This window comes from Larus michahellis, chromosome 20 (assembly GCF_964199755.1).
Source record: "Larus michahellis chromosome 20, bLarMic1.1, whole genome shotgun sequence".
In the NCBI taxonomy this organism is placed as follows: Eukaryota; Metazoa; Chordata; class Aves; order Charadriiformes; family Laridae; genus Larus; species Larus michahellis.
Window position 1 is genome coordinate 2,981,540 of NC_133915.1, and position 19,076 is coordinate 3,000,615.

General features: G+C 51.8%; 1 protein-coding gene across 4 annotated transcripts in view; it reads right to left on the reverse strand.

The window, feature by feature from the left end:
- LOC141733313 (phosphatidate cytidylyltransferase 2) overlaps nucleotides 1–19,076 on the reverse strand; it is a 51,041-nt gene that overhangs the window by 21,630 nt on the left and 10,335 nt on the right. For 2 of the 4 annotated variants that reach the window (XM_074563520.1, XM_074563523.1), the window contains exons 2-13: nucleotides 16,849–16,991; nucleotides 15,749–15,845; nucleotides 15,241–15,338; nucleotides 14,347–14,486; nucleotides 13,876–13,934; nucleotides 13,048–13,130; nucleotides 12,103–12,190; nucleotides 11,706–11,774; nucleotides 10,911–11,063; nucleotides 10,486–10,605; nucleotides 9,760–9,863; nucleotides 8,976–9,076 (exon numbers count right to left, since the gene is read on the reverse strand). In XM_074563520.1, the coding sequence (XP_074419621.1) occupies nucleotides 8,976–9,076; nucleotides 9,760–9,863; nucleotides 10,486–10,605; nucleotides 10,911–11,063; nucleotides 11,706–11,774; nucleotides 12,103–12,190; nucleotides 13,048–13,130; nucleotides 13,876–13,934; nucleotides 14,347–14,486; nucleotides 15,241–15,338; nucleotides 15,749–15,845; nucleotides 16,849–16,991 (1,255 nt within the window). Of the gene's footprint in view, nucleotides 1–659; nucleotides 1,219–8,975; nucleotides 9,077–9,759; nucleotides 9,864–10,485; nucleotides 10,606–10,910; nucleotides 11,064–11,705; nucleotides 11,775–12,102; nucleotides 12,191–13,047; nucleotides 13,131–13,875; nucleotides 13,935–14,346; nucleotides 14,487–15,240; nucleotides 15,339–15,748; nucleotides 15,846–16,848; nucleotides 16,992–17,204; nucleotides 18,923–19,076 lie in introns of those variants that run through there. The other 2 variants (XM_074563522.1, XM_074563524.1) reach the window with 2 other exon arrangements.

Here is a 19,076-nt window from a genome sequence, read left to right on the forward strand (position 1 = left end):
TCCCCGGCTTTTAAATCCCTCCAGGGATGGCGACTCCACCACTGCCCTGGGCAGCCTGTTCCAATGCTTGACAACCCTTTCCGTGAAGGAATTTTTCCCAATATCCATCCTAAACCTCTCCTGGCACAACTCAAGGCCGTTTCCTCTTGTCCCATCGCCTGTTCCTTGGGAGAAGAGCCCGACCCCCCCTGGCTACCCCCTCCTTTCAGGGAGCTGTGGAGAGCGAGAAGGTCTCCCCTCAGCCTCCTCTTCTCCAGGCTGAACACCCCCAGCTCCCTCAGCCGCTCCTGACCCCACGTGGTTTAAATCCCCCCCAAAGCTGGATTTTAGGTGGGCAGCAGCCCCACGCTGACAGGTCCCTCTGTTCCCCACCCTACCGAGAACCGCTGCTCTGGCCCCAGAGCCACAGCGCTGCCCGCGCTCCCACAGCATCCCTCGCAGACAACTTTACAAATCACTTTTTGCAAATCATTTGCAAACCATCTGCTCGAAAGTGGTAGCTGGGGGCCAGGTCCCCCCAACAAGGCCAGAAGCAGGTTTGGGTCTGGGCCGTAGCCGAAATCACTGCTGGGCTTGGCCACAGGCACCCCGGCAGACCCCGGCTTGCACCTGAAAGGCTGAAGCAGAAACAGAAGGGCATAAAGAAACAGTCACAGTACCTATTTTTGCAGCATCCATTTTCAGGTTGAAATCCCAGTTCCGTGGCAGCTTGAGGGACATTTTGGATCAGGAGGGGCTTTTTTTTTTTTTTTCCGAGGGGGGGCTTGCTTAGGAGACAGGCCAAAATGAAGCTCTGACAGTCCTGTGGGGATCCTGCGCCCCGGGTGCAATTCCACCCCACGAAGAGCGACGTCTCGGCAAGGGCTGATTTGCCAGCGTACTTCCTCCTCCCTCCTCTGAGAGCGGCTGTGAACAACCCCATAAAAGTACTTTCCTGCAAAGCTCTCGTCTTGCTTCCCTGACGATGCCAAGGTGATGCTGCCTTGGTTTTTTGGCCCCCTTTTTGCTACCCCCTTTGGCTGATGCGGAGATGCAGCAGCCTGGCCCCAGCCCGCACCGAAACGTGGCTGCCCAGGGCTGCTCGCCGCGCGCTGCTCGTTGCATTTGAGGAAGTGGGTGTCCTTCTCGGTGCCGTTGGTGCGCTAGAAAATTGCTCGCTGAAGGACATGGCCCAGCCCAGGGTTTTGGGAAATGCTTTGCTCAGCAGCAGAGCCGGCTGCGGCTCAGGTGGCCACAGCCAAACGCCGCAGAATGGTGTCTCTGAATGTCCTAATGCAGCCCCGTGTGCACGGCCTGGATGACAGGGGTGTCTTTTGCATTTTCTTTTATAGATATAGATATAGATATAGATATAGATATAGATATATAGTCCCCACAGCTGATTTAAGCTTTTTCCACCCACTTTGTAACAGCGGTACGAGCGAAATAGGGATGAAATGGGGCTGCTCTTGGAGGAAAGGCTGTGGGTATCAGAGCAGTGAGGGCCAGGGGCTGCCAGACCCCACCAGGACCACAGAATCAAGCAAAGCCCCTTTCCCTGCTCACGACAGCGAGTGTATCCTGGTTTGTGTCATTTAATGCTCGTTTTCCTCAAAAGAAATGGCCGTGTGTCTGTAAAGCAGGCTGCAGTTCCATTAGCCTGAGACGGAGCTCTTGAGACGCAGGGTAAACGCCAGGGAGGATCGTTGCATTCACAAACACCCAAACGGAGTAAAAAGCAGCAAGGGGGGGCTGCAGGACACGGCAGCCTGTCCCAAGGGGCTCCTGGGGGGCTCCCAGCCCCATTACCCCCCGTACTGGGAAAGCCCAGGCACTGCGGAGAGGGAAGTTGCCCTGAGCAGAAGCAGAAACAGCGACGTGGGGAGCGCGGGGGGCCGAAAGAGGACGCGGCCACCGGTTCCCTTTCTGATCTGCAGCCCAGCCGTCGAGCCCGGGATGCACCGAGCCGCTTGCAAAGGATATTTTTTTGGTTTTTTTTAAGTCCTGCAGACTAAATTGGGGATGTGCCTCTCAGGAAAGGAGCCGGAGCCTGCGCTGACTGCTGGGTGGCAGCACAGCCAGGGTGGACCCTGGCGGGCTAATTTGGGTTAATCACAGCTGAAAAAAAAATTTGTTGCTTTGAGCAGCGATTGCATCTTTGAGGACCTCTCGGTAACGGCACCCAATTGCTTCATAGGGCTGATGGATATTGCCTGGTGCTGCTGGCTCTGCCGAACTGGCCGACTCCTCCGAGGGCAAAGTGTTGCCACGCGCGAGATTTGGGGCTTGAGAGTAGTTCTCCGAGGTTGCTACAGAGAAAGAGAGGGCATCCGATTCTGTTGGTGGTGGAGGATGAATTTGTCTGACCAGCTCAGAGATCCCCGGCTCACATATTCCACTGCTGAAAGCCCAGGGAACGTGCCGGGGTGGAAAGCGGTGCTATCGCAACGGAGCAGCCCGGCACATACCCAGGCCTGAACCGGATTAACCCCAATATCCTGCTTTGGACCCAAACTGCCTGAATTAACTCCGTTTCTGCTGTACCCCGAGCAGAGGGCCCTGAATGAATCCTGAATTAAGCATCATTTTTCCCTCTTTTTAATCATATCTACAGAAAGCTAGAGGAGCTCCAGGTCACGCATTTTGAACCTTTTTTTTCATTTCAACCTGTTTGTTTCTTTTTTTTTATGAAAGCCTTGTGAACAGCCGCCTTTCCCCACCTGCCTGTGCGAACAGGATGTCACGCGGCACTTTCTTCTCCTCGAGAAAGGAAACAGCAAGCGTTTGACCCCAAAATCGTGCAATTCAGCCCAACGCTGGGTGGCTACACTGCAGCAGCTCAGCCCTCTCTGCCCCCCCCGCCCCGAAACAGCCCTTCACGAGCACCCAGAGCTCTTTCGGCTGCCTCCTGCTTGCTCCTGTCGGGCGCCTGGTGGCTCCCTCCAGGTCTGGGAAAGGACACTACAAGATCAGGGTTGGTTTTTTTTTAGCAATCAAGCTGAGCAGCCTGTTCCTGAACCGAACGGCCCAGGGGAACTTAAAAAGGGCAAATCTCAGCCCTGAAAGTTGTTTGTTTTGGTTTTACATCCCTCTTCTATCAGGAGCTCATGGAAAAATGTGTCTGGACAGAGGGTTGCACGAGACTTGCTCGCACAGAGGCAGCCTTGCTTTGAGGCGCCGTGTCTTTTTGGGCCCGGAGCACAGCCAGCACCAGGGAATTTGCCGGTTTTGATGTTTGATTTAATTACGTTGGCACAGGATGGGGAGGGGAAAAAAGGGGAGATCTTCAGCAGGAGCGCTGCAATGCGAGCAGGGCTGCAGCTGCGCCGGCCGCAGAGGCTGTCAGATGATGCGCCTGACTCACCGCAAGGCACGGGCACGCAGCCTGCCCCGCTGCCGGCCGGCTCGGCCGCTTGCCTGGAGATTGCCTAGTCCGTTTTCCAAAGCATTTAACACCGAGGCATCTTTCAGGACCTCTCGGTAACAGCACCCAATTGCTTCATAGGGCTGATGGATATCGCCCGGTGCTGCTGGGGCTGCCGAACTGGCCGACTCCTCCAAGGGCAAAGCGTTGCCACATGTGAGATTTGGGGCTTGAGAGTGATTTTGCAAGGTTGCTACAGAGAAAGAGAGGGCATCCTATTTTGTTGTTGTTGGAGGATGAATTTGTCTGAAAATGCCCACACAGTGTGACAGGAAGCAAGAAGAGGGCTGCTGAGGGGTTGGTTTGGCTTAGCTGATAAGTCAAAAACAGTCAAAATAACACGAGAGCTAAAAATAGTACGTTTTGCTGGGTAAACAGAAGGAATCTGCTCTCCTAACCCCACGCAAGTCAGGCGAAACGGCTGAAACGAAGCAATAATTTAGGCTAAGTGGAATTCCAACAATTTTTCACATTCCCGATTAAATCTTTAGGGTAAAATGAGCTGATGCGCAGGGGGCAGCAGTGCCAACACTTCCCTCATCTTTGGTCAAGGCGGGCCTGTGTGATCTGACCACAACTTCCACTACAAAGCGCCCTGGAAACGCGGCCGTTCGTGTCCGGCCGTGCAGGACAGGGAGGATCCGGTCCTGCCCGCGCGCTCAGCCCATCCATAGCCTCCGCCCGCATCTTGGCTGCAACCGGGTCTGCTCTCAGCAAGATCCCCGAGGAAGGAGAGCTACGGGGCACGGAATGGGGGAATCCGAATTTCAAACAGACCAATCTGCTTTACAGAGCACGGAAAGGAGGTTTTCGGCGTCTCCCCCACTTGCCGACGGCGCTGAATAAAACTCCACCATAGATAATGGAACTTATATTTATTTAACAGTAACATATAGTATATAAATAGGGTAAATACTTTAAAATATACAATATATCACATTTGGACATTCGGTCAAAGAAAGGCAACTCTACATGTGTATCTAAAACATTAATCAAAAGAACAATGCACAGAGAAAGAAGCAGATGGCAGAAACATGTCAGGTCTGGAGAACAGGAGCAGACAAAGATTACAGTAGTACAAAATGCAACTCCGGGGCTGGTTAAGAGGACAGGAACCACGGGAGCTTTCACGCGATGCTTTTTGTGACAAACGCCTGTCCCCAAGAGGGTCTGGCTGGGCCGTACGGACGCTTTCCACACACCTCCGCCTTCCGCCGGTCACAGGGAGCTGCTGGGGGGCGGCAGGGGAAGGAAGAGATGCCAGGATGCCGCCGCAGCCACGCGCGGGGGAGCTTACCGCACACATCACGAACAGCAGACATACCTTGGGATGTGAGATACCAGCATTTTGCAACCTGGTGCCAAGCGTTAGCTGATGCTACAGGATTTCCAGCTTCATGAGCTGCACAGGGTTCCATCAGCCCCAGGCAACGGCTGCCCCTTCAGATCAGCGTCACCAGGTTTCTGAGCCCATCACCCCGAAGAATACCTAAATAATACACACTGCTCGGCACAGGCCATGACACCGTATGCAGAAAATAGGTTTTGGTGTTTCGCTCAGCACTGCAGGCCACGGTCTGGCCATTCATCCAATCTGCAAACTAGTCTGGGCTACGACCAGCCCTGGAGAAGCGAATTCCTCTCAGAGCATGCCAAGTGCTCCTCTACACAGCCCCAGCCCAGCCGTGCCTTCTCCAGCTGTGGATCTAACCAGTGTCTGACCCATATCGCTAAATCACCCACCAGCAAACAAACAGCATGAGCGTTTAGAGTGACCTCACCAGGACAGACGGCTTCTCACGCCATCCAAAAGCGGCTTTCGAGCCACGTGCCATCCCTTTGCTCATTAAATACACTCACGTCCCTCTCTGTCCACTCTTGTAAGAGGTGTTTCCAAACCAGCCTGTCCCCTGCCAGGCAGCAGTCATACCCTCCTCAGCTTCAAAGCTTCACATTGGCCAAATCCTGCTTTTCTCTTGCTTCCGATGCAAGCACACGCGCTGGCTGATACAGCACCTCCCCCCTTGCTGGTCTGCTCTCACGGTTAATTCCCTCTTGCTGGGCACAAGCAGGAGGAACTTCTCTGGTCGCGGAGCCCGCTGTGAACAAAATCTACTGTGCAATTCCGAGCTTGAGCCCTGCAGCCGGAGAAACTTCAGGTGAGCATTCCCGCGTCGCCCTACCTAGACATCCCTGGTGTCGGTTTGGCCCCTCCAGCAGCACGTCAGCCTCCCTCCAAACCTAAAATCTTGCGAGAGCTGCAGCATGACCAAGGTCCTGCAAGGCTTAATGCAATCAAACGAGACGCAGCGTGTCTTGCTACACGTCCCTTGGCATCACAGTTCACTCCTTTAGGGACTGCCAAAGCCAGTAACATCAGCTTTTCATTTCCTCTTACTTTCTAAGCCTAACTTGAAACACCTATGGCAAAGGAAAGCCACTCGCAGGCTGGGCTGATGGGGAAAACCCACCAGACGCTCCCCGAGACAGCATGCTGTCGCTAAGAGCTGAGCAGCACTGTCACGTATACTCACACCAGCGGTATAGGAGTGGGTTTGCCAGCCACAGCTCTCAGCCCGACGGAGGACACGCTCCGGTGCTCCTCAGTTATGTCTCAGCAAGATCAGCTGTACAGCTTGCAAATCACCTCAACGACCCCCCATCTCCTGCCCTTCCTCCTCCGTTTCTCAAACAGATGCGCTCTTCCCGTTCAGTTCACCGAGCTTCGGCACAGGATGCCAAACCCTTTCTACGTAGCTTTACCCTTCAGGATCAAAACAGGCTCAGAAGTCCAGGCTTTAACTGCTCTGCTGGGAAGGAAGGAAGAATAACGCTGCGGGCTCAGCAGGAAAGCCACCCTCGGGCATTGCGGCTGCTGCTGCTTCTCCCCCAGCCCTGGGGAGCCACTAAACGCAACTGCTTTGCCCTCCAGTGTCCGCATCCAGCACTACACCCCTCAGAAAGGCCCAAATGCTACTTCAAATCAAAAGCATGCAGAAAAGCTTTGCGTTGGATTTTTGCCCCACTAATTACAACTAAAGGTTTAAAGCAAGACGAGCAGGAGACTAAAGACCCATATGAAAAACTTCTTAACATAAAGAGCAGTACACTTCTGCAATATTTACCAACACTATAGCTTCTTCTGACGACTGACTTCTGACCCACCAGTGCACTACAAGGGGTTTTGGCAGACGTTGGCAATGGCCAGGGAGAATCCAGAAAAGCACCAGCTCGTCCGACCCCACAGGGCAAACTCCTTCTCCAGGACTACACAAACACCTCTCACTTCCACACCTACTCCCAGCCCGGGTGCTCCTTGCAGGTGCCCTCACTTCGCCTGGCTAAACTCAGCCAAACGTCACGAAACGCAGCCCAGATGTTCTCCCTGGGCAAAGCAAGATGGAAGCGCTTTAATTCTCCCCTCCAATTTTCAAATCAGGGGGGGCTTGGACCAACATCCTCTACATCGATGAAAATAAATCCCTAGTTGAAGCTGGAAGAGAACAGTCTCCACAACCGGCCCAGGACAGCCTCTGCGTACACCATTGGCGTTAACCAGATGCAATCCTCACCTGGCTCCGTCACAGCAATCCTGACTCCTGCCAGAAGCCGGCAACTTTGCCAGCACCACGCTGAAAATACTTTGTGGAAATGGACCCTTCTTCTCCGCAACCCGTGCTTTCGATCAAATACCTGTATTTGCAGTACAACGGGCACAAACTTCGGCCCCGTGGTTCCTGTTTAGGGAGACGAAGCCGAGCTTATGACACAGGGAAGAGTCCTACGGAAACGCCAGCCAGAGGTTGGGATCTATTAATGCATTTACACACGCGTGCTCTCGCTCACTCAGCGTGAACGAAAGCAATGGCAGAATCAGAATATGGAGTACGAGCTACGAAGTATTTTCAGGTGGTTTATTTCCCGTCGATGCTTAGCTAGCTTGCAGCGTGTACATGCCTCCATATGGGGGGGGGGGGGGGGGGGGGCGTCTGCATAGGAGGTTTGTTTCAGCAACTGTTTGAAAACAGCAAAGTACTTCCGTATTATCTTTCCCTGTCACTCTTTCCCCAGGTTAAAATAAGGTAAAGTTTCTCTCTCCCATGCACAAACTATGGAAAGAAGTAAAATCAGAGTCACCTTGTGTCTGGGAACGTTGCGTAAGGTATAAACCAGGGGTATTTTCACTGTCTGATCACAAAAAAAGGAAAAGCTTTACAATCTTTAGGGCTCTCATTTTTAAATAATAAAAAAGTATGACAAAATAAAGGAAAGTACTTAGATAAAACTTGCAACTATTAAGTACAAACTATTTATGACAAGATTTTAGTAAGCGAAGCAGGACAGAAACCTGCAGGTAACGAACCCAGACTGAAATGCGACATAGACCATGATAAACTCAGCAGCACGACATCTAGAACTCAAGTAACAAACAGGTGAGAGACGTGATCCCTGAAAGAAAAACAACATACCCAGCCGGCAGCACCAGCGGGGTGCTGGAGCCCCAGCCAGCAAACTTCAGAAAAAAACCAAAACCAAAAAACCCCAAGTTGGAAACTGCTCTCCAAATTAGTTAAAATATCCCAGCGCGGGGTTTCCAACCATTGAGAAATGAAAAGGTGTGGTTCAAAGTTCCTTAAAGGTTATTTGAGAGGGGGGAAAAAAAAGAACTAAGTTATTTAAAGGGTTGTTCTTAATTGGCAGGAATTACTCAACGAAATTTCCAATGTTCTCTAAAACCTATTTACTTGATTCAGTTTTGAAGCAATTTGAACCTCACACATTCCCACAAGCGCCTGCTGGTTTCTTGACTCGTTGTCCCCTGTCTATTTCTGGTTCAATTGATTATCAAAATCTTATTTGCCAAAATATCAGCCGTAAGGGAGGAATGTGAGAGGCACTGCAAAAAACAGCAAGTGAAAATAGGTGCACGTGCCTGGGCAGAGGAAAATGTGTCTGGATTCGCACAAGATCCTCCTCCGATGGCTTGAGCCTCGTGCTCGCCGCGCAGTCCGCAAGGAGACCGCACACAGGTACAAACGTGGCTTTCTGGGAAAATTCACACCGCGCTCACGGTTACCACCGGAGAAGGTGATGGTCCCCAGAGTTGCCATCGTGAAGGCAGCCCCGCACCACGGCCCGGGGGAGCTGCACGGCTTCACCTTCCCTGCGGGCTCCCGCGCACCGAGGCCGTCGCAGGGTCAGCGCTTTGTGTGCCCCCCGCGTAAACACGCTCACGGGAAAAGTTCAGCTTTGCCCACACGCACCGAAGGTTAAGAACAGACCACGAGGACGTCGTACCCTCCTGCTTCGCCCAACAGCCCTTCCAAGCCTTCACTCCTTTTCAGCTACAAACCCGAGATTTGCTCATTTGAACCAAAGCTATAAATACATTATTAAAAAAACCCCACAAATGCAAACATTTACTGAGAAAGGAACAAAAGTAACAGTGAAATGAGGCCTTGTTATTGTCTTAAATCAGGCAAGCCAGGAATTTCCTCAGAGAGGCTTGTCTGTTTTCAGTCCCGTTCCAATCGCCCGGCTGTCTACGCGTCCTCCAAGCGCCCTAACATACCCTTGTCGACAAGGTGTGCTTTTAGCGTGTTGAAGATGTGGAGCTGCTGATCTGGCCGCAAGGTTAGGAACTGCTGGATCAGTTTGCTCGGGTTAGGACCTCTGAAACACAAAAGCAGCATTATCAACGAGTCGCACTGCTAAGGCTTTGTATCTGGCAACCCAAGGGCAATTTCATCGAAATAATAAGCCTTAAAGTAACATCCGTATTGCCCGTTCCGTCACCACTTCTACCCAGGGAGCTTCACTCCATTTGAGATGTGGAAATGGATTCAAAAGGCACAGGATGCTGAACGGCAAACAAAAAGCCACCCCAAGCCCAATCCGTTCCAAGAGGGTTGTGCATCTTCCCGTACCAGCAGGTGCTCCCCCTCAAAAATCAAAGCAGCCACACAAAGGCAGTTCCTCGGCTCCTTCAGTACATCTTCTGTGCACCTACAGGCTTTCTTCTGTGCTTGGCTACAGAATACTTGTTAATGCTACAAAATCGGATTTTTCTGCTCGTTCAACTCTAGAAATCCTCCTCAAGACTCACAGGGAAGCAGGAGGGACACGGAGGCGTTTCAGAGGGACTGGAATAACAGACCACGGTAAATGGGGGTTGTGTTTCCAGCCCTGCATGACCCTGCTAAAAGATGCTGCCCTTCATCGAGCCTCTATTTCCTCTCTGTCTTGCGTTTTCAGATGTTAATCTAACGGACATAACAACTGTCTGTGTTATTACAAGCCTGTGCGTCACTTGAGTTTGACAGGGCCCCCAAACTTCACCGCAAAGCAATAAATACCTGATAAAGCTTGCGATGTACACGTTAACAAAGGTAGCCATCAGGTACTGACAGTCAAAGCGGTCCATGATACCTCCGTGCCCTGGGATTGTGTTGGCAAAGTCCTGCGCAAAGCAGAAAGAATCGTATTGAGCAGCCTCAAATGCCCCTTACCTGGACTTGCTTATGTAGCGCTGCACGACACTCATACCCTCGCTCTAATTCTTCCCCGAAGGCAAAAGTCAGACGAAGACAACATTTTGTTTAACCGCTCCCTGGTTTTAAAAAGTTTCTCCTTTATGAAGACCACCAGCACCGGCGGGGCATCGAGGCTGACCTCGGATCTGTCACTCAAAGGCCAAGGAAGGCTAATGTTTATCTCTTGCATCCCCGTCTTGCCTTTCAAGGCATCTTAACCAAACACAGACTGTTTACACGTAAAACCAGCCTGCAAGACATCAAGGGAAGCCTCAGATTGCAAAATTTCCTGCCTGGGTCTTTCTTCCTCAACCTCAAGTTCTGCACCAAAGTGGGGTTTAGAATTTCGCAGCGGAAATTTTATGGTCTCTCCCCATTCACTCAGAAAAAGTAGATCCTGCTCCAGCATTTGGTCTGCGACCGAACAAACCTGCCCTCCCTTCCCAAAGCTCCCAGCCTGCCACCCCCTAGAGCACAGGACTGTTTCAGAGCGGTAGCGACCATTTGGTCTTTCCTTTCTAAAACGTAAATTACCTTCACCATCCTCACCTTGATTTTGAAGGCCCTCTTAAATCCACTAGCAAAGAAGCCTCCGAACGGCCCGATGAGGGAGGCGAAAGTCGACAGCGCGATGCTGTGGATTTGGAAGGGGTACATCCGGACTGTCTTCTGCAGAAAGAAAAACGGGTCAGAGAAGGATTTTCAACGAGACTAGCACCATCCACCGCCTCCCCTCTTTCTGTGCTCTCCAGGCTTCAGACCAGTTGGTTTTCAAGTGGGTTCATGTCCCACTGGACCTGGGACAATTCCTTTGAGCCTTCAACCAACACGGAGCACCACTAAATTCCCCTTTTTCCAGATGCACCATCATCCCTTGTCACGTTCCTTCGAAGACCATCAAAACACAGCCCTCTTCTCTTTTCTTAGTGTTCCTGTCCCAATAAATAAGATCCAGTAAACGGAGAGAGGCCTACCCAGCCCACCACGGACTGCAGCACCACGGGGATGTTGTACTCCTGGAGCTGGAACAGCTCGGACGGCTCACAGTCCACTGTGAAGCTGTTGGTGTCGTTGTTGAACTCCACCGGACAGGTGAAGCACCGGTACCCAGACATCACGTAGGACAGCTTCAAGGAGAGAGAAAAAGAGAGGCAGCAAGAGAAAACAGGATTCATATTTTCCCCAGCAACGTGGCAGAGCCGATCTCAAGGGAAAAGGCCACTCAAGGAGACAAGGCAAGGCGGGAGCCACACTCCCAGCTTCATTAAGAAGATTATTCTCCTGAGAAGCAGTAATTGGCTAAAGGCAGAGTAAGCGTTCTCATTTAGTAAGTGCATCTGTTCAGCAAGCAGCGATCAGAGCCCCGTACGCACAGGCTGCACCTTTGGGCTGAGAGGATGGAAACAAGCAGACACAGAGATCACCATAAAACCAGAGAAGAATATTCCAAGAGCGCCGAATTCCCCACCCAGCCCTTGAAACGACGCACAGCATTCATCCAACAGCAGCAGAGGGAAAACTTCAAGGATAATTATTGTAATGAACCTGTCACAGGGTCTACAGAGTTCCTCCAGGACTCTGCTCCTTCTGCAGAACCTGCACCCAGCACAACACAGCCTTGGACCAGTTCGGACCCGGGTCAGTAAGGAGAATGGGAAGCCTCTGCCAAGAGCTGGGAGAGCTGCAAACTTGACTGCTTTTTTAGACAAAACCCTGTCACCCTACGAAGGGAAAAGAGCAATGAAGTAAGCACCACGATCGCTACTTACCAGCAATCCAAACAAAACGGTGGCAAAGAATCCTCCAATAAAACCCTCCCAGGTCTTCTTTGGGGAGAGCTGCCAGAGAGAAGGGGGTAATTACAACCTGTCCCTCTCCGCACACCGCCGCCCACCTAAGCAGCCCTTCCTCACTCGGGAATCGCTGAGGCAAATACAAATTAGTGCCAACAACCACCAAATAAGAGTTTGGTCAGAAGCTGACACTAACGCCTCGGTCTGAAACGGTTCATTTAACTTTACAGCCTCAAGGACTGGGATGCACACCAACTTCACACTGGAGGCTTGCTTCAGGCCCACAACGAGCCACAAAACTGGCGATGGGGGAACACAGGACTAGACCCAAAGGAAGCAAAATGTGTGTTTCGTCCACCACAGTGTTACAAACCTTGATGAGCGGCGTGCGGCCGAAGAAGAACCCAAACATGTACGCCATGATGTCGTTGCAGATCACACAGGAGATCGGGACGATGAACCTAGATGGGAGAAGAATCAAACCGTTGGAAAGCGCCAAGGTCCGACAACTCCAAGACTTAAATAAATGAGCAGCTGCTTCACAAGATGCTTAGCAGTGCCATCACATCAACGCCTCCCCCTCCAACGCAATGCCAGGAGCCACCACTTGAAGCTCCTAGGGAAACCTGGGGGGTCGCTCCAGTGCTCTGGGCTAAAAAGCAGGTCGGGTCCCCACAACGGCCTGGTTTAAGCACATTTTCTTTTGCCACACGTGACGTGCTGTTAGACGGTCACCTCCTTTCCCCCAGGAGAGGGTGCGTTGTAGCTGTAAGCAGGTGGCTCCCAAAGCACTCGGGGCTGGTTGTGGCACGCAGAGGAACACGCGACCCTGAAGCGGCCACAATTAGTTCCTGCTCTTGGGAAGGTCACCAAAGGGGCTTCCCCTCTGCACAGCAGCTGGATTAAGGCGGCAGGTTGTAATCTCCTTCCTTTCGCAGTGCGGCTTTTTCCATTTTGCTAACAGCATTGCCCCAAATCAAGTGCCGAGCAGCACTTTCCCATCCATTTGCTAGAGGCGGGTAGAAAGAGAAAGCATCTAGACAGGCCTGACGCTGCCTGAAAGGTCCCTGCACCCCACCACGATTTCCAGATGCTTCTTTACAACAACTCCTTGTACTGCTCAAGTAGAACAGAGCAAGTTCTAAGTCGCTGAGGTATCACTCAATCTTTTGCTTTTCTATTCTGAAGAGGTTGGGCCCTCCCAGGAAGCACCTTCTCCTTGGCCATTTGTTTTTTAAAAGAACAGTTTTAACTCAAAACACGGTCATTCGTTTCAGGCTGCAGAAATCAAAGCGACTCAGAACACACGGCAACTCACCATATCATTCCTTCAAACAGGTTGTGAATGATGAGGTGCGACTGGGTAACAACAATTAGCAACGTCACGTGGGTCCATCCAAACTGGAAGAGAAGACAGCACGCAGTCCAGCCTGCCTAAAGACACTGCCCGTACGCAGCGCTGGCAGACATCAGATGCTGTTCGATACCTCTCAGACACAGAATGGCTCATGCAAACGTGCATTTCTAGCATGCACCTTCACCACGACAAACACCAAGAGTCACAGGAACAGTCACCTGTAAAATTGATGGGCACGTTCTTCAGCTCGAGCCCAGAGGTGACCTTCATTGGGAAGCCTTCTGCTGGACCAAACGCTCTTTAGCCCACCCCTATCCCTATCACACTGACTACACAAAAAGAGGAGAAGACTGCTAGATACCCAGGCCATATCCCTGCGTGCTGAATATACTGGAAAGCGAAACTAGCTGTGCCGATGGTCAAACAGGAGCAACGCCTTCCTGACGTTTGGGAAAAGGGGGACATAGCCAATTAACCCTGGTGGCCATCTACCCTCAGCACAAGAGTCAAGTAGCCTCGTGCAGTCCTCTCAGCTTGCAGCAAGTTTCTTAACAGCATCCACAAGCGCAGAGAGAAGAGAATACATGTTTGCAGGGAAGTCTGGTCAGAGCCAGATTCCGAAAAATACAGTCTGCTCACGGGAACTTTTCTTCCAGGCAGTGTTACAATGCACAGCCAGCACAGAAGCATCTACTGACACGTATTCCTCTACACGCCAACTTCGAGCAGCCCACACTACTCATTCTTCTGCCTCCAGCAGGAGCTGCCAGGCCCAGCATTTAACCTTACCATGTAGAACTGGAGGCGATAGTGTTTCTTCACCAGACTCAAGACGAACATGCAGAAACCTATGAGAGACAGAAGAAAAGTAAATGGTGGGAATGTACCTTCAACAATAAGAAATACTGTTTCGCCATGACTTTGCACAGCTCCTCAGGAGTCTGAGTAAAGCAGTAATGCAGAGTGGGAAAACGCGCTACTTTGGAAGTCACAAAATATCGTTGCCTACAAGTAACCCTTGGACAGATGAACAATCAAGCCTGGCTGTCCCATACCGGTTGCGGAGTTTTCTTCTACAGAGCCTCGTGTAGGAGATTTGCCACCGCTACTCTAACCATGCAGCCAAGTTACAGCATCACTGAGCAGCGGAGATAATTCGCTACGGAGACTGCATTGGATACAATACTCAGGACAAGAGTAGCTCAAGATTTCTCCCCTCCAGCCCAGAGAAGATTAACCAACAGAAAATGTGGTCTCTACCTGTCAAGTATAGGGCGAAAGAAATGAAGCGGTGGTATTTGCTGAGAATTCGCAGGGGCTCCTCTCTCTGAACCAGGGTGAAGAAATAATCTGTCACAGTCTCACCATAGAAAAAGTAGTTTACGCAGAGCAGGAAGTACCTGGGAAGGATGCAGATGCTCGTTAGCAGGACCCTTAAAAGGCTTCTGGACAAACGCAGAACGTGACTGATCCCTAAGGTCTTCACATTGCTCTAGTACACTGCAAACGGGCTAACTTCAAGTGACGGCCAGGACTTTATTTCCCCCAGTTTAGAAACGTCACCTTCATTTACAGAGGTGGCTGCATCACTCAGTGCTCCCCTTTGTGACGGATCAACCGTTGGGGTTTGGTTTTGGCCTTCTCATGCACAAAGACTTTCTGCCTTTAGGTGGCACTCCTCAGCAGGCCTCTGCGAGCTTGTGCATGCTAAAAGCACCTGCTCTGTACCTTCTGAAAGCCCTGCTCCTGCCCGCTCCCCAGCCCTTAGGTCCCAGTGTCCAGCCCTGCTTCACAACCACCCAAAAAAATCCCATCCCACCCAGGCAGCCATGCCCATCTCTAAGTGGTGACGCCCGCCAATGGTGTCCCTTGCACAGATCATGGCACTCAAATCTCTGTGCGCTTCGTTAACAACAGGACAAACATTATCAATACAGGCTCTTTCAAGATATTGATCTATCAAGATCTGGGGGGGCTTTTCCTTTACAAGAGCTGCTAACGCATGACCCTGGTCAACACACGGCGATCCCAGGGTCTCTGGCTTGGAGGTAGCCAGATGATTCTCTTGCTGACAGTCCACAGCAAGATGAAGCGTTACCGCTGCACATAAGCCGGGGACGGGGAGCGGGGATGGGGAGCAGCCCCCTTACTCACCAGCTGAGCGTCCTGAACCAGGGCAGGTCATACGAGTGGTACACGTTATAGCCAATTGTGATAATCTCATGGAAACATTTGATCTGGACACACATCACCTGCACAAAAAGACACCCAGAAGCTGTAATACACATTGGTTAAACGTCCCTTTCCTCAAGGAGATAAAAAAACATGCGTGTTCAGAGCAAAAGATAGTTTAGCAGTTGCTGTCAGTCTGGCAGGAGTCTCCTCATCCAACATGGGAAGCTCACCACGTTGTTTTTCCCTCCCCTTTCCTCCGCAGGAGGTTTCTAACAACCTCTTGTATCAGTTTGAATTGCAGCCCAATGCTAGCGCCAGGGCAGGCGGGCACAGATTCCTTCCAGGTTTCCTCCGCGCAGAGAGAAATCCAGCAAGGTGAATAAAGGCCTCCGAAATACGAGGCTCCGAGCTGCCCACCCCAGCAATCATCCCGGCCACCTTCCCCCTTATCGCTGTGAACGTCAAGGCATCTCTCTGGAGCACTTACTATCGTCATTAAGACCATGGGTCCCAAGTAGATGATGATGAAGAAGAAGGTGATCATTGCCAGCGTGAGGATGCCTCTCACCCACCAATTCTTCCATCTAGGCCACAGAGAAGGAAAGACGTTAGAGAAAGTGAAAACCAAGCAAGGACGCAGGACTGCACTTCTGCTCTCTGCACATCACAGGAAGGAAACTGAGCCCTGGAAACCCTAAGGTTCCTTTTGGGGCTGCAGAGAGACCCTGATCCACTGACGAAGGCCTGGTTGCAGCAGCTGCAAGGCTACAGCTCCGCTCAGTCTTCCCTGCTATGAACTTTACTAAATGCAGAAGACAATAGCCAGGTGTAGAGCACCTCCAAAGGGCACTGAAGCAGGACAGGAGAGCACCTGCTCCTGTTCTACTACACGTTTCCCACACCTTGGACAAGCTGCAGGATAAGTTCAAATAAAATGGGGACCATTACCCCTCTCTGCACTCCTTCTGAAAAGGAGACACGGGCCCTGGCATCTTGTACCCTCGCTACTCTCCAACAGATCCCGCCTTGAGCCTCTCCCATCCTCACAACGCATCCAGGAGAGACGCTTTCTCCCATGATAGGAACAAGATGCTTTTTCCCCAAAGCAGCGTGTAGAAAACATTCCCAGTTTGTTCTTAAATCTTCTCCTTATCAGCATGCTTTCCTCAGGCATTCCTGCAGAAGTCGGTCAACACCAAGTCGTTAAAAACCAGGGCAGATGAAGACTTTGGTGAGTCAAAGTGAAACGCAACGTCTTCTGCCCCACCCGGGCCTCTTCCCACCTGCCAAGACCGAGCCCGCGGCGAGGCAGCCCTCCCGCAGCCCCCCCCGCCACCGGTGCTCTCCCACGCACAGCAGCCCCGAGTGCCACGCTCTGTTCTCCCCGCTACCGTCACCCCCATCTTCTGTTTCCTGTGGCCTCGGGGGCACCTTCCTGCTTGCGCGCCAGGGAGCGAGAGCGCGGCGCTTCCGAGAGCTGCTCATTCGGCTTCCAGCCACCACCGCCATGCTGCCGGGGCTAGGAAAGCCGCGGTGAGGACATGGGGACCCTGGCAGCAGACGGGAACGATGCTCAGTGAGTGCTACCTTGAGGACAGGTTGGAGAGAGCTCTGTTCAGGACTTCTGGAGTGTCATCCGATGTCGGCACCGGGGGCGATCCTCCAAATTCGGATTTGCTTTCGCTGTCTGATGCTGTCTCTCCATCCAGCTTGTTCTCAGACTCTGACTCCTACAAGTTAAAGAGAGACAAAGAGCTTCACTAGACACAGTGAAGACACTAGACACTCCGAAGAAACCCAGAGCAGCCCACGGGAAGGTAACACCAACCACCACCCTGCTTCTGCACGAGAGAAAGAGAAGAAAATATTCTGGGCATTACATGGGGTTATACCCACAGGAAACACCACCAAGAGTTTTAGGTGACATATGTGACAGGTTTTACCCTCCATCAGTCTCTGCAGCAGCCACAGAAAAGGATCCGCCCCCTCCGAACAGGTAATGACGCCTCGCAGTTGATTAATGAGTATCTCCAAGTGCAGCAAGCGCGTAAGGGACACGGGCTTGTTAGCAGGAATTTTTACAAGGTCTCCCAATCCCCAGGCAGATCTCCAAGTATGCAACGCTGCCCAAATTAGACAGAAAGAAAGGCCTCCAAGTAGACAGGCTCAAGGCTTCCAGACAGACTTTTCAAGGGCTGACTTTACATGCAGGCACCAAAAATAACACGGAGCCCGTCCTCAGATAGCTGAAGAGGAAGAGCATGGCTTATCGCTCAGGCCCAACCATCCTCCCTGGCCACAGAAGAAACCTGATGTACTGGAAAGAAACGCACGTGCTTTCCCCACCCCTTGTACTGCTCCAGCACTTAGAGCAAAGTCCTGTATTTAGGGGGTAAATAAATACAGGCGAGGCAGGAGGTTACTGAAGGCTCTGCGACAGGCCAGTGGTGGAAAAAGGATTACGCGTGACCGCCTGTCTCCCAGGCAGCCCCATGCCCTCTCCCCAGCAGCAGTGCTTCCTCCGGTACACCCCCTGAATACAGAACGAATCCAAACGTCCATGTTTTGCCCCTCATTCCAGCGGCAGAGCTTCATCCTGCTCCTCAGTCCCTGAAGCAAGGAAGGAAAACGCCATTCCCTGGGGAGCGCTCGTGCATGAGGCAAAGCAGAGCCCATGTATTTGGCCTCAGACCACGGGCTATTTTAAACCTCCCGGAAAGGAGAGCGCGTTTGCAGGAAAAGCAAGGAGGGAGCCAAGCTGACAAACACTGGGAGCTCTGCAAACAAAGCGACTTCGTCCCGTCGGGCTCCCAGGCAGCGCTGCCCCGCGTTTGGAGAGGGGGGAACCCCACCAAAACAAGCACCCACCAGGGCCGGTTCAGTATGACCAAATCGAGGGGTATTTGTAGTTCACTGGAGCAGGAAGACTTGAGTAGCTCCCTTATTTAAAGCAGGAAAAGATAATTACTCCCCAAGGCTGCAGGCCAGGTTCGTACAACAGACGAGGACAGCTAGACACTGTCGGGTGGAGGCAGCTAAAAATACGGCGGCGTCATCAGGGAAGACTTCCGCGGACGAGCAAAGCACCAGCCATCGCACCCCGCGTCGCCTCCTCCTCGCCTTGCTCCACACCCACTTCTTTCCATTCCCATCACCTGGGAAGGACGAGGAAAGCACAACTGAAGGCCTCTGGCAGCACTCACGTGGGTGTGGAGAGCCGGCGGAGAAACGCAACTTGCCTTTTCTTCAGCTGGTTTTTAACTGACCCGTAAAATCCACTTGTCGCTCAGACTTCAGAGAGATTTCGCGCCATTTAGCTGAGAACACAAATCTGTAAGGCAGCTGCAAAGGGCAGCAGGCGAAAAGACTGGAAGTGATAAAAGTCACTGAAGACCCTGGGTTTGGCATCCTACAGCACGGGTCAGGGGCCCTGTTCCTGAGCAGGTTTTGGGAAACGACTGTGTTTAGCTACACTCTGTTTCCCATCCCAATGCTTTCTTTATGCTTTCTCCAAGAACAGGATTCTCTGAATTTGTCCCCTGTGTGCAATCTACATAGCAGAGAAAAGCTTCAGCTCCAGCCTGCCCAAACTCCGTTTCTCCTTCTGGCCTTCTAGATTACGTTTAGGATACGGGGGCTTTGCTTCTCTTGTTGCGCGTTTCTAAAAAAGAAAAAATTAACGTGACCAATTCAAATCTAATGGCCAAGGAAGCGCTTAGATACTCACGGCAACCACCACCACCCGTATAGGCTAAAACCAAACACCTTAGGCAGAATTTCTAATGCAATCGAAGCATCCATCATCTCATGCAAGC